General features: G+C 41.9%; 1 protein-coding gene across 1 annotated transcript in view; it reads right to left on the bottom strand.

Annotated features, from left to right (window-relative positions):
• Nucleotides 1-949: 949 nt before the first annotated feature.
• The window catches only part of PID1 (phosphotyrosine interaction domain containing 1), a 51,279-nt gene continuing 37,003 nt past the window's right edge, over nucleotides 950-15,225 (bottom strand). The window contains exon 2 of the mRNA XM_062499325.1: nucleotides 950-1,426. Within this exon, the coding sequence (XP_062355309.1) occupies nucleotides 950-1,426 (477 nt within the window). The remainder of the gene's footprint in view (nucleotides 1,427-15,225) is intronic.

Below are 15,225 nucleotides of genomic sequence, written 5' to 3'. Positions count from 1 at the left end.
TGAGACACTGCCAGCTCCATCCCACCATCCCAGCAGCGCAGGAATTGGGACACAGAGCTGTGCCCACCATGCTCGGATCTCGTCAGACCTGAGGTTGATGAGAAGCCACAGTTCAAACACTGACACACCCAAGTGTCCCTCAGCTCTTCCCAGCAGGCTCCCCCTCCTGCAGAGCACGTCAGGGTAGGACAATGCACAGACAGCAGGGCTGACTTGCTGATCCCCTGGCCACCAGGGAGTATTTTTGCCCACCCCTTTTTGGTATCCTGCAGTAGAGAGTCTAAAACTGCAACTACTGGTGTTGGGTGAAAGACGTGGCAGCAGGTACATTAAGAAAATAGGTACAATGAATAAAATAAAGGATAGCATATGATAAAATGTGTACATACAAGCATCTTTCATTTTTTATCTGTGAAATGTGAATTAACTGCAGAATGCCAGGCCATTAGTCTAAAAGGCTATGTACGGCTGTCTTAGCCTACCTACAGTCAAAGGATTTGTGTGATGTATCGTGGGGAAAGATTCTTCAGGAACCATTAGGGCTTTCCAGGCCCACTTGCTCTTGTGCATCAGCATCAGCCCCCAGCTAGGAATGCCAGAGAAGCAACTAATAAAATTGCCTGACCAGTCTCATAAGACAAACAGGAATGACTGCACTTCATGGTGCGCACCTGAACTACAGAGACAAAAAGGGACAGTGATGGGTGGGTGACGGAGGAGGGGGGAGGGAGATTTTTTCTCACTTCTACAACAGCAGCAGATTGCAATGCAACGTAATTACTTTAATGATGCATATCTGTAGGTACCAAATTGCTCTTCTGATTTAAAAAGCTGGTCAGACAAGTGTTTGGCAGTCCTTTCATTACCCAGTTTGAATTGTTGCTTATTCATCTATCAGCTCTCATTCCCTAAGCCATTTCTGCCTTTGCTGAACCGTGAATGAGTTCGGTCAGCCGTCGTCAGATTCAAATTCGTGAGACACTTCTTCCGATGAGCTGTTCCTGTGGATCCGGCCATCACTTTTCATGCTGTGAAAAGTCTTCTTAAAGGCCTCCATCATGGCATGGGCTAGCTTCTTGGCCTCCAGCTTGCTCTCACACTCCACAGCATGGCAGTCCATCTGGTAGGAGAGGTCATCGTTGATCTCCCGATAGACCCAAGCGAAGATGTTTGGGCTGACGTTGTGGTCAGCAGTGCAGTAGGCTATACGTGCTACCTGGAAGGTATCCATGTGCACTGTCGCCTCACCTTTGAGGTCCAGATGATGCAGCCAGACTTGGAAAGGGCGAATTTCCAGAAGGGCATTAGCTGGGTAAACATCCTCCCTGGTGAGCGTGTGCTTCTTCCACAATTCAATGACTGGTTTTTCTGTGCAGCCTGACAAAAATTGCATCCCTGTTGTGGAAACCTTACCCAAATATGTAACCTGCAAAGAAGAGCAAAGATAGGTGAAAACACAGAGAGCACATTCTGGTGGTACTTTCTGCCACCCTGGGGAGTTTCACTGGGAAAATAAAAGCACACACCTACCCCCGCAAACTCCCCCATTTCCACATCATTTTCAGTAAAACAGTTTTCAAACTGCTTTCCAAATATTTGCTTTTGCAGATGCTGACTTTACCATTCATACCCAGAGATTAAAAATGCCCAAGTGTCTGAGTTTCAAGGCATTCCACTTTTTTCACCTCCCCTGGTAAGCCCAGCTTTAGAGCCTGTGACTACCCCTAGGCTCATTTTAGCAAGTTCAAGTGCCATTGGAGCAGGTCCCAGGTCATTGTAATGCAAACCTTTTTTTCCTTCATACTTGATTCAGATGATTTCTTTGTATCATATTTCAAACATTAGTATTAGGGAGATGGAGACATTCTCAGTTTGATAATGCAAGGCTGCAGGGTCAGAAAAGCATGATCACAGCAGAGGATTGTAAACTGTCTGAATGTTTCTTTTCCAAAATGATCCTATTTTTCCACCACTTCTGCTACTTCTACTTAAGTATTAAGCCAGGAATAGCTCAAAGGTGTTCAAAACCTTATCACTGAGCAGGGCTGAGATATTTATTATATCAATTTAAGAAAATATGGTGCTAAAAAATCTAGTAATAAATCTAGCTAGGTTTAATCACATCATCTCTCTGCTTTCCTGTCTAGTCCTTTTGAGTAAATGTCCTGGTAACCAACTAGCATAGGAAAGCAAGGTGGTTTTAGTGCCTTTACAGCAATTTGTTCACCAAATATCAAATTCACTAGAAGGTCCACATCAAAATTCTGTATTCAGCCAGAATACAGCTGTACAGAAACATTCCCCTAAATCTGTGCAGCTACTAATGAGGGTTCCTTCCACTTACAGCTGAATGGAAGATTATTTTAGCTAGGAAAAGGGATTTTCTTCTGGAAACACAGGTCAATGCCACATAAATGCAATTATGCAGATTATTCTATTTATTGCTGTTGTCAGGATGGTCCATTTTTGAACAACTATATGAAAGCAAAATTGTTCCTCATTTATCTCTTGCAGAAGTAACTGCTTGAGACAGAATCTTTTACCCCTTGCTTGATGTCTTATAACCTCCTCTACATTTTACTCAAGGCATTTGGAGGAAAAAAAGTAATCACATGCACTTTCCAAACTAATTTCTTCAAAATTCTGCATTAAGCACACAGTGTAAGTTATTTTTATGTTGTAAATGTGTTAAGAAATGTAAAGAAAAAAACCACAGAATTTCCACATTTAAGCACATTAAAAAAAATCATAACCACAAGAAATACAGGATTTGTAATCCATACAAACAAAAATTTCCACAAGAAAAATATTTTGCTGCAAGCTTCATATGTTTTGTTAAGCTTAGACTCCTAAATTAAGCCATAATTAAGGAAAAAGCTTACAAAACTTTATTGGAAGTCTGTGTGGCTTAATCATGCTTGCCAAAAAAAGAAATTTCATAGCACTGACCTTTCAAAATGGGAAGTCTTATTCTTTGCCTATAAATATTCACAATTTTCACTGGGAATATGTTGAATCTTATAAAGCTTTCCATTTTTTTCAGAACAGTGGGAAACACAACAGCTAGAACAGTTAACAAGGCAAGACCTACCAGTGTTTTTGCCTTATTTTGTTTTATTAGTGATGAGAGTTGAGTTCCCTAAAGTACTGTGGAAAAACTTAAAAAGAAAACCTCAGAGTTCACAGTGCAACTAAACACATACAAACAGCACATACAGGACCAGAGAGGACTGTGTCTGCAGCATACTGGGGGATATTTCAACATATCCCCAAAGTCAGACTGCTTTGAACAGAGTAAGATCATTGTGCAAATTTGCACATTCAATTTATTCTCCAAAGGTTTTCTCAGCACTGTTTCATACTCACAAGCCAACTAACAAAAGACAAACGCTGTAAACTGACACTTGGGAGTCAAATTCAAAACCCATTGCAGCATCAGAAGTCCTTCCCTAACTTCAGAGAGATTTGCACAAAGACTTTAAACCCTGAGGAACAGTGAAATAGCCTCTTGCTCATGCACTTTGTCACTACCCAAATACAGCTTGGAATCCCTGGCAGCAGGAGAGCTGCCCCCACTGCAGCATTCTGTCCCCTCAGCTGCTTTTGGAGAAGCCCAGTGTCACCTGGAGACCGCAGAGATCAGCACCTCTCATGAGTGCACAAGAGGGGATGGAGGGAATTGTTCCACGACTGCCTTGGTGCTACCAGCTCGTGAGCTGCCCTGAGCAGCTGGGGAGAGGGGTGGAAAGCAAAGGCAACTCCATCCCAGGCAGTAAGCATTGCTGAGCTCGGTGCTGCAAATACACCCCAGCACACAGCATCAGCTTCTGAGCATGGACAACTCCCAGGTGATGCTCGGACTCCTTCAGCAGCCAAGGAGCAAGATGAGAGTAAGGTGTCACACAGCAGCATAAATTGAATTTAATGTTCTTTTCTTATCCTCTGCAGAAGCTAACTGCAACCCCCTGTTGGCCACCAATCCATGTGTGGCCTGCTTAGGAGTTAAGTTACAAAAAATAATGGATTTCCTTAAAATAAAATAGCTCTATGTTAAGAAAAAAAAAATTGACTCTGTAAGCAGCCAATGCAAAAAGTAACTAATAATAAGGATGGAATTCTGGCTTGTTTACCAAAATGGGATGTACTGGTCTAACTACTGTTCCAGTCCTGTCACAGTATAACTGTGTAGGAGCCTTTGGAAAGTTGTTTCTTTCAACATCACTTTGAACCTCCATTATATAAATCTCATTTTCCTTTGAGGACACACCATAAATATTTATAAGGTGCTTAGACATTACGATAAGGAGTTCACAGGAAAGAATAAACAAAGCCTCAACTTTAGAGTTTCTCCTGCACTGTGTCTTATAGAGTAACATCAACACCTACTAGTGCTATTACTTTTTTGGTTTTTTAAAATTAATGATTTTTTTTCTAGTTGAGATACAAGCATTTGGCAAGAGTAGCATCACTGGAGCTCTTGGTGAACACATGACTAACATTTCATGACAGCATGGTCCCCTGCTAAAACAGAACAGGGATCCAGGGGCTGGTGAGACACCTCCACTCCTTGACCTATGACAAGGTACTTCTCCCTGAGCTTGAAGTTACAAGATTATTCCACAAGCTGTGCTCCCTGCATTTTGGCTCCTGCCTCAACACATCTCACAGCATACCTACCTTTGTTTAAATGCTCAGAAACCACTGACCTACCATTACACTGAAGCTATTACAGTACAGCCATCTTCCTTTTCCATTTCCAAATCTGCCAACCAAAAAAGGTCAAAGAACAATCATTGCTCTCATCATCAGATGGAAAATAAAGCTATTTTGAGGCAAAAGTTTCCACTGGTGGTCTTTGCCATTAAAATCATTGATATCCCATCAGTGTGAAGCCAGCAGGTATTATGAAAAAGACTAGGAAAATTACTTATTTGTGCAAGTGTGGCATGTCCTATAGCAATTGTTATCCTGTACACAGTGAGGCCAGGAGCTTTATTTCCCCACCCCCAGGGCTGTGAAGCACTGGAATGAGCTGCCCAGGGACGTGGTGGAGTCACCATCCCTGGAAGTTTCCAAGAAACAGCTGGTCATGGCACATAATGCCATGGTTTAGTTGGCAAGGTGGGATTTGGTCAAAGGTGGGATTTGGTCAAAGGCTGGATTTGATGATCTCTGATGTCTTTTCCAATCTTAATGATTCCATGATTCTGTGATTCTAGCCTCGGTGCAAGACAGAGTAGCTACAGATTGGTTGTAACAAGTAAATCATGATTAAGCTGTTGCAGACTTTACTTGGTTTTTTGGACACTGCATTTTAAGTGAGAAAAGGAATGCAAATTCAGCTCAATGCCACTGTGTTAGCTTTAAGCACTGAAGGCATTTCCTATCATATCTTCTACCAAGGATAAGAGTATATTTCCTTACGGCCCTTTTAGTCCTTTGGTTGTGTGTTCCATCCGTCCCACAAATTTCTGGAAGATACATACACCTCACAAAAACTTCTTTTGCATGTTAAAAATTATCCACCTTCTTTCCAGCCTTTCTATGGCAAATTTCATCCTCTGGCAAGCCACTGTCACCAACCATGACATAAAATACACTTGAGGCTTCAGCACTTCTACGCTTGCAAGCATTCAAACCTCTTGCAAAAGCAAGATGTTCTGAAGAGGTCCTTATTTCACCCTAGAGATTTGCCAACACCAGTGTCAGTTATCTGGCAAAACTGTCCTCAACTGAAAAATGCTGTGCTTTTGCCCTTTTGTAATGCAGCTACACCCATGTGACACATAGAAACATCTCATGTCAAAGGACATGAAGAATAATTGATGCCATTTTTCATGCACTCTCCTGGAAACACAGAAATATCAGAGTATTTTGACACTGCTGTTTTCAGCCCCTTCAGTTCAATAATGCATAATGAAAATGTCTTTTAATAACTATGTTCAAGAACTTACAACTTTGAAAAGACTGGTAGAGCAGCTGCCATAGACATTTGCACTTCTAGCACAGTATGATTTGTCAGAAGGAATAATGGGTTTTTCCTTTTTATACCCAACACATTCATCATTGATCTCACATTGTTCACTTGCAATTCATAGGAGATAAAGAGTAGCTCAGCTCCTGCATGTGTGGATCTGACCCCAGATCTGACTCCCCAGTAGATCATATGTCCATACTGCTCCTATCTCTCAAGCCTCACTTGAGCACCTAAAGTTAGGCAGTCAAGCGACTTTTTCTCCTTCTGTTCCCTATCCCCAGTCCATAGACTATCAGTGCTCCAAGAAAGCAGATCCAAGCTGTAAAGACCTGTACTTACTGCATTACAGGAGGACAGATGCTCTCTTGGCACAGGAGCTTGGCACACGAACACATACCTCACAGGACTCCGGGCTCCCTCACTATTCAAGACCATGATCAAAAGACCATATATAAAATTAACTCCTTGGTTATTTATTTAATATAAATATTTCTTCCATACCATATAAGGAGGGGTTTTGTCAGCAAAATCAACACAGAAAATGAAAAAAAAAATTAAAAATAGAGCACTGACCTTGATCCAGCAGGTATTTACTCTGCATATTTGCAGTCATCAGAGGATGCCCTAAAGGATCTTGAATCTTGGGCAAATCTTAGAAGTAGATGACTGTCTCTTTTGTTGATCAGTGATTTAAAATAAACATTCCTTTAGCCTCAAATTTGGTCTAGATGCAACTGATTATGTTTGATCAGGACAGTAAGATATTCCTCACTTAAACATGAGACAAACAGAAGTAATGAGACATTTTCTTCCTGAAAACAATTCTTTCCAAAGAATTGCTCCTGTGGCACCTTCAGGATACGTGACAATGAAGAAAGTGACTCTAAGGGTCAGTGTAAAGATGCACAGGTATAGACCCTCCAGTCAGTAGGTAAACCATCACAGAATCATGGAAACATCAGGATTGGAAGAGACCTTTAAGATCATACAGTCAAACCATCCACTCAGCATCACCACTGCAACCCCAGGGCCACCAAACCACATCACCCAGGACCAGATCCAGACACCTCTTAAGCACGTCCAGTTGATGGTGACTCCACCACCTCCCTGGAAAACCTGTTCCAATGGCTGAAGTTTGTCAGTTTGTCCCAGCCAAGCAAGAACCACCAGCCTAAAGACTGAGTAAACTTGTGGAAGTTTTAAAGAACAATACAGAGGAGATTTGAAGAGGAGCAGCCAAGAGCAGGTTTAGGAGGATGTATGCATGTCTTGTTTAAAATGGCTGCAAGAACACATACATGGAGATGCTCCCTCGGTTTGCAGCACAAAAGCAGATGAAGGATCAGAAAGTTCAAGCTTCACCTCACTCCAGGCACATACTGCTGAGGCCAGGACACATCAAGCTTCATCTCTACATCATTACAAGGTCTGTAAACCTCTTCAAGAAGTTGCTACTCAGGAAACCTGTGCTCAACTTCACTGCAATGACAGGGTGCACAAAGCCCCCAGTGGCACCTCCAAGCTGCGTGGCTGCAGAGAATCAGTGCTCACCAAGGAGTCACAGATTTGATGGCTGAAACTAGTTTTTCTTTTATCCCCAGTGGAGCTGGGATATGAGTGAGACAAGCCTGCAGCATGCTGCCCAACAGCTTGGTAAGTCCTGGCACAGCTTTCATGTCAATAAAAGCAGATTTAGCTGTAGAGTCATTTTCAACATCCTTAATTAACACATCCAGCTCCAGGCACAGCAGGAGTGCTCTGTGCTGGACAGGGTACCTGTCTCACCACACCAGCCCAGCTCTCCTCACCCTAAAGCACAGTGACTCAGCCTCAGGCTGGCAACTTGGGATTTAGAGCCAAAAGCTGCTTTTTGGCTCTGAAGGAAAAACAAAAATATCCCAGACATTCCACTGGATCACTGAGCAAATACCATGAACTGCATTCAAGCAACATTTGCTTAAGACCCAAAAAATAACTCAGTCAAGTAAAAAGGCTGCACAGTTTCCTTCTGCCTGTCACTGCTTCCTCACCCACACTGCCTGTGTCCAGCCAAAGCCTTGCAGCACAAACACGAGAGTCTTTGTGGGAATGGCAGGGCTCCTCAGCACACAGCAATACACAGTAAATGCAGTAATGTGGCTTACAGAAATATGTGAAGAACTGTTTTATTTTTGAGACAAAATTCAGAGGGAGAACAGACTGAGCTAGTAAACTATTTAATGGAAAATAACCATCAACTCTGAGGGCTGCCCACTGCATTGGGGGGGTGGGGGGGAGGCATCAGTAGTTAATGTCTGATTTATTCCAAGGAATCAAAGGATAGTTCCAGAAAAAGCTGGAAGCATCAGCACCTCTTCAGCAGTTAAGTTAACAGCCAGCATCTGACTCCTTTTGTGGGACCAAAGCTGAACTTAAGTCTTAAAACAATGCTACAATTCCCCCCAAAAACAAAAATAATAAACAAGCCCAGCAAGAAATGCATTTGACTCTTCACATCTTCAGAACTCCTAAGGAATAACAACTGCTGGGCAGCAGCTGCTCCAGCTGTCCATCTGTCCCCACAGCCATGCTCACAGCAGCCCTTTAAAGGCACCTGCATTTTCCCATGTGTTTCTCAGCTGTGACCATGGAGCAGATCCTGCCTTAGCTGCCCCCCAGGAAGGGGTCACCACACAAGTAAGGCATGAAGTGATAGCACAGAATAGCCATTTTGGATATAATTCCCCAACTAAATGCCGCTGAAGGACAGAAGAGCTCTCATTACTTTTAGTCCCTCAATGTTCGTTCAGGTTTTACAGCCTCCATGCTTCTCAGTAGCTGTAGCACATGAAAGAGAAGGAAGAGCTGGGACACTGTGAAAATACCTTTTCTTGAAAAATGCTCTGCCCCAATAGAAAGAAAAACAGAATACCAATTTCAGTGCTGCTGCTTCTGAGGTTGCCTAGAAAAGCCCTTTAACATGACAGCAGGGAGAAGAGGTGAGTTACTGTGATCCAGGGGGATGTCCCAACGTCCAGCCCAGGGCACCATTTAGGGAATGGGGCTTTTCTGAGGGCAGAGCTCACCCATGAAGAACTCCTCACTTCTCAAACACTATGCAGGACAAACACTGGTAACTGCAGATATCTGGCATTAAAGTGCAGGGCACACGTCTAAGATCCTGTCCCAGCTCTGAGTAAGACACCCAAAAGCACACAGACATCTCAGAGCCCCTCTTCATAGCCAAAAAAACCTCTCATCCAGAGCAGAGCTCTGCCAGGTCTCCCACTGATGGCAGCTGGGGAGGGGAGCAGAAGACAAAAACCTCTGCAGAATGCCCACAGGAGTGGAATCCTCCTTTCCCTGTGTCATCAGCCCCATCACCAACATGACCCCACACTGTTTGAGGAGGACATAGGAAAACACATCAATGTTTGGCAAGTTTAAGATTTTGTAAATAAATGTACTGGAAGAGAAAAAAAAAATACCCTTGATGGCTTAATTTGTAAGCTCTGAGAGGAAAAAAAAAGCCAACAAGAAAAAGTCCACTGAGTCCACAGGCCAAACAGTCAGTATGGGGTAAATAAAGCAGCAAGCCAAACTGTCCTTCTGGAAGACAACCCCGAGAAACACAATGATCCAAGCTTTTCACCTTTCATTACATCAGGCTGCTGCTCAGCAAGTCTCTTTATAAACTATCCCAGGTATTAAACTACTGCTCTCCATTAGACCCAAGAGCATCTAACTTATATCTGGTGACCAGGAGTCTCTGCCTCACTGGCAAAATAGTTAAGCAAGCCCAAACACAACCTCAGCCAGAGCCAGCTCTGCTCCCTGCAGCCTCCCATTAACAACAAAAGGATTGCTTCTTGCATTTTATTCTCCACTGGACAGGAAGCTCTTTTTGTGGTTTGGCTTGCAGGGATGAATCTGAAATGAAATCAAGTGGAACTGGCAAACTGCTGTCAGAGACTCTTCTGTCCTGGTGTGAGCGGAAGATTTACACTGCACTATTTAAAACTCAAGAAATCATTTCATTCTAGCAGCAATTTTAAGATGTTGTTGTGCAAGACATAACTGAATGAACAAATACATCCATCACACACAACCTCAGCAGGGCTGCTGGACACTCTATTGTACAAGTCAATGATTACTTTTATTCCCAAATATTTTCTTTATGTTCCTATTTAGATCACTTTCCTCCTTTGTCTCCTTTCATTGCCTCATGCAACTTCCTCTCTCTGTACTCAGTGGTACCCAGTACCACTGGGTTGAAATGAATACTTGGATAAGCCAGTTCATTTCCCATTGTCCTTCAGGAGTCTTCAGGGGCAAGGAGCAAGGTGAAGGCAGCCAGGAAAGCTAGGAAACCAACACACTCTGTAGTCATTATTGCAATTTCCTGACGTTTCCTTCACACAAAGTCCTTCCAAAACCTTTCCTCTGCTACCTCAAGACCTTCTCACCAAGAACATCCCTTCTGCCAGGACAACGTGGCATAAGTTTGCATGACCATGATCTCTCTGTAAATAGACACCTACCTTCACGTTTATGCTCAAAGTGCACACAAACCTTTTTCACTTCATGTTCTTTTATTCACATGAGGTTGAAACTGAACATGGAAATCTGATTAAGCACCTCATCATTTAGTCCTGGGTTCCTCACAGCTGGTGTCTCATAGTAGAGGGAAGGAGCCCACAGACATAGAGGGGAGCAGACTGTTCACTTTTATTTTGTTCCCCTTCCTTTCCAACCCACAGAAAATTCACTTTGGCACCAGTCCTACAAAAACTTTGATTGTACTTCATGGAGCATGCAAAGAGGGAGTGCAGGAACAATTACATACTTCAGCCACCTTTTCCACTGAGGCATGTGTATTTTCCACAGTCTCCAAGACTTTGGGCACTGAAGCACCCCCAGAAAGCCACACAGAATGTATGTTTTTCACTGTCTTTTATGGGTAAGAGATCTGTCCTCCAGGTTCCCTTCTTTGTGCATTCCCCAAGAGATCCTTGTGTTTCTCCTTTAGTTCTTCACTTCAAAAGAAGATGCCAAATAATAAAACTGAACAAAACCTCTGTTACTAAGTCATTCAGTTCTGGAGACCAAAAAAATTGCAACTGCTTTTGATTCCTGGCCTAACTTGACAACACCTGAAATTAAGAACAAAAGGGAAGGGAGCCAACTTTGGGAACCACTGAAGATGACTACAAATTTGGATTGTATATCAAAGGAAGTGTCAGGTCTACATCACAGGAAGAACAGAACTAATGCTCACTAAATTATTTCAATTCTTCCTCCCCCAGGTGCTGTAAGACCAGAACCATTAAAAAAAAAAAAAAGAAAAAAATTACGAAACAAACCACAGAGACTCCCAGAAACATCAGTACTTGCTCCTTCTCCTATCATTCACACAATGCAAATGAAACACATTCCCTGAAGAGCACAGGGGAACACAGAAATATCAACCCCATACAAATACAATGTAATTGTACCCACATCCCATGAAGTCTCCAAATAAAATACTGTCTGTCATTACTTTTACATCTCCTTCATGAATCATTACGTGAAATGAGTTCTATGACTTAACAAAACCCTTTTGAGATTTTCCCAGCTCTCACAAGTTTTAGCATCTCCAGGAAGAGTCTTATTTGAAGGCTGGAGAAGAAGTGCAGTGCCTACACTGGGATGGAACACTTACACTGCAGCAATGAAAAACAGACCTTGCATATCTCAACTTAATAAAAAGCACTAAACACATTATGAAGAAGAAAATATAGCTAAATCACTCTTGTTATTTCTAAATGAGTCCTTAGATAAATATGCCTGATTTATAATTTGTTTGTGTTATCAAATTCTGGATCCAGGCCACAGCAAAACAGGCTTTACACAGACAAGAAAGAATACAACCTCACTGCCTCTAAGGTTTATGACACTGTATTACAATTAAACCAGAAATTTCCCACTCAACAATGCAACAGTATGTTAGCAGACTAAACAAAATACTGTAAAGGAATAAATATATTCCAAAGACTATAATGATGGAAGACAATAGTGCCATACAGTTTTTAACTCATTTCCAAAGCCATGGTTCACAGTACCTCCAAGGTACTGTTTTCACAATGGATTTAGTGCTTGCCTGTGTCTTCATAGTCACTCTGCATTTAGATTGTTTTTCCAAGCACAGAAGGACTTGAAAATTATCCTTAGGTCTGTGAGTGAACTGGGTATTCATCATGCTCTCTGGACTCCAGAGATGCTCATTGCCTGGGAATTTCTCTCCGCATCAGGAGGCTTTTCACAGTGTCACAGAGGGAGCCTCCTTCCTTTTCTGATTAATTTAATCACAGTACCTCCCAAGCACCTCTCCCAGAAAAGCTACATTGCATCCAGCCCATTCTCTTAGCAGTATTTCGCCTCTAAGGTAATGAGCCTACAAGGCAGCCAGAAATACAACGCTTAACCACCTGCAGCAAAAACTGAGACGTGGAGATTTCTACAGTGCTCATTTCAGCCAAGATGAAAGGAAACACTAAACCTAGGATGGGAGAGCCTGGAAAGCAGCAGTCCAAAGTGAAGGACTGTCTGGAGGAAAGAAGGGGATGGGGTCAAAGGTCCTCTTCTCTCGGGACAGTTCTACTTATCATGGCTGCAATTTATGTCATCTATTACAGCAGCTTGCCCCCAGTACCATTCAGATGGCTGCAGGTCAGACTGATCACTATTCACACCAGTTGTACAGCAAGCTCCTAGGAGCAGTTCATCTCTCTGTATTGCAGAGGCCGTGGCTTTTACAAAGGGCATAAAATTCATTTTCATAGTTTCCACTGGCCCTGAAGTTGACTTTGCAAAGACAAAATATATAGCAAGTAGCCTTGCTATTGATCTGTTTGGTAAAGGACAAACTGGTGCAAATTTCAGAGCTCTAAGGAAAAAAGAAACTACTTATGAAGATAAATAAATCCTTCACTGGTTTTCTACACATTTACCACCTTTATGCAGTAGTGAATACCAGCAGCTAAAAACATCATAATTCTATTTTCTACCTTCCAGTTTGCAGTCTGGCAGTGACCAGGCCATGGCCAAGCTGTAGGGAGTGGAGAGCCCACCAGGGGCTTTGCCACTGACACTCGGGCACCTTTATCTCAGCTGCTGCTTGGCCTAACCAGGGACAGAGGGACAGTTCTGGATAAAGCTACACTGACTCTGAAATGGCTCATCAGCGTGACAACAGAATACAACTTCCTAAAGAAATTAACATTACACGATGCCTATGACGTTCTCTTGAAGCAAAACACTTAATACAAAGCACAGGCCATTCTGTAGTAAAACAAGCTCAAGGAGGTCTCACCACCCAAAAAATCAACATATGGCTATGATTTCAGTATACAGATGGTAAAAATCTCAGAACTCCTATGACTGTTTTCCATATAAACAATTACTCCAAAATTTTCCATTGACAAGGTGCTTCACAGCTCTGTAACAAGCAAAAACTCAGTCTCATTTATCATCATCCTAGAGTTACAATTTTCCTTATAGTTCTTAAAATTATTTAATAGAATAAGCAAATATTTTAAGAACTTAATAGTTCTTGATTAAATCCAACTAAGAATACAACTAGTGCATAATACTTCCTCCAGCACTTTCCAGGACCAAACAGAAAGGAAGAATAAAGAAGAATAAAGAAGCAAATGTCCAAACTGACAAAGCAGTGGCCAAGATGGGAATAACTGCTCACAGAGGAAGGTTTCTCTTCCCCAGAGAGCAAGAACCAAATATTTACAGGCATTTCAAGAAAGCTCATGGGTTTTAAGTGCTCTCCCCTCTGCTTTGAGATATTGACACAGAGATTTTCAAAAGAGCATGGACAGCAGCATGTGTCAAGCATCTTAAGAAAAGCTGACCATTCTCTCAGTATCTAAAAATGCAGGCAGAAATTTGGCAAGAGAATTTGGTGTGTGCATTAAAAAAATAAAGAATTACTCATCCTTTAATGTTCTGTAGCTTTCCTCATGTAGCCCAAAGCAAAGTGCTCCTGCTCCCAGGGAGCCTGATCCAGCACTGGTATGAGACACGGCTGTGCTTTCACACAAAGGATTAGAGCTTTTGCTAAGCTTCTCCTAACACTCTCATTTCCTACCAAAGCTGCTATTATTTTGGTTAAATGGTTTTAAATAGAAAATTGCATATATTTTAGGTTAGTTATGCATGACCTTAATTATGACAGCATAATAGAAAGCAAACAGCATTTTGGGTAAGAAAGAATTTACTTTACGCTGAAGATACAGATATTTATAGTACTAGCACACACAATATTATTTGTGTCCTATTTTCTGCCTCTAGCCTTCTACTCTTTTCCTCTGCTGCCTCCTCATCAAAACAAATTGGTATCTCTTGTTGGGCCGAAACCAAGGAGAGGATCCTTTAATTACAGTGCAAACCCACAAACAAAAAAGTTCAAGATGTGTACAAAAAAAAAAAAAAAGAAATCTGAAGAGGCCAACCTAGCTATTCCTGGGAAGAAATCTTATTTACAAGAAAGCATACTGCATCTACAACAAATTCATGGGGGGAAAGAAAACCCACAACAACAACAAAAACAACAACAAAAAAACACCCTGCACTCTTTCTTACTCCAGGCAAGGGCAGCCAGCACAATGTGTCTTTGTAGAATCTTGTTTACCTTTTGTTTTCCAAGGAGAAAAAGCTGAAATAAAGGTTAATCCCCTCCTGAAAAACCAAGTACTGTGTCAGACAATATAGATGTAATTTTTCTTCATGTTTTGTCATTAGCAAGGTCAGATATTTATTTTTTTAAAAAGTAGTTATAAAACAACAGCCTCTCCCCTTCTCACAAATGCACCAGAAAGATTATAAAAATCTCCACATTAAAATCAACTACAGCAAAAAGAAGGCAGCCCCTCCCACGGCAGCAAGACCGTGCAACTGCAGCACAGCCCCTGTGGGGACAAACTCGTAACACCCAGAAATGGCATTAACACATCATATCTCAATGCCTGTCAAAGCCTGAGGCTCCTATGGTCCCAAATTGTTCAGCAGTGCAGACAGCTTCCTACCTGCATGCTTAAAGTGATACTATGCTATTCTAACAGGCTATGACAGACATATACATGTACTACAAAATAACTCCATTGAATTATTTATAACACTTTTCTTAAAGAAGCATTTAGCAAGTTGCGTCATTAAAACATAACCAGCAGCTGCCTACACGGCCCTGTATATGCCAAATTCAGAGTTTAATAGAAGAG

The sequence above is a fragment of the Cinclus cinclus genome, chromosome 10, assembly GCF_963662255.1.
Source record: "Cinclus cinclus chromosome 10, bCinCin1.1, whole genome shotgun sequence".
NCBI lineage: Eukaryota > Metazoa > Chordata > Aves > Passeriformes > Cinclidae > Cinclus > Cinclus cinclus.
This window is presented reverse-complemented; position numbering and strand designations above follow the sequence as displayed.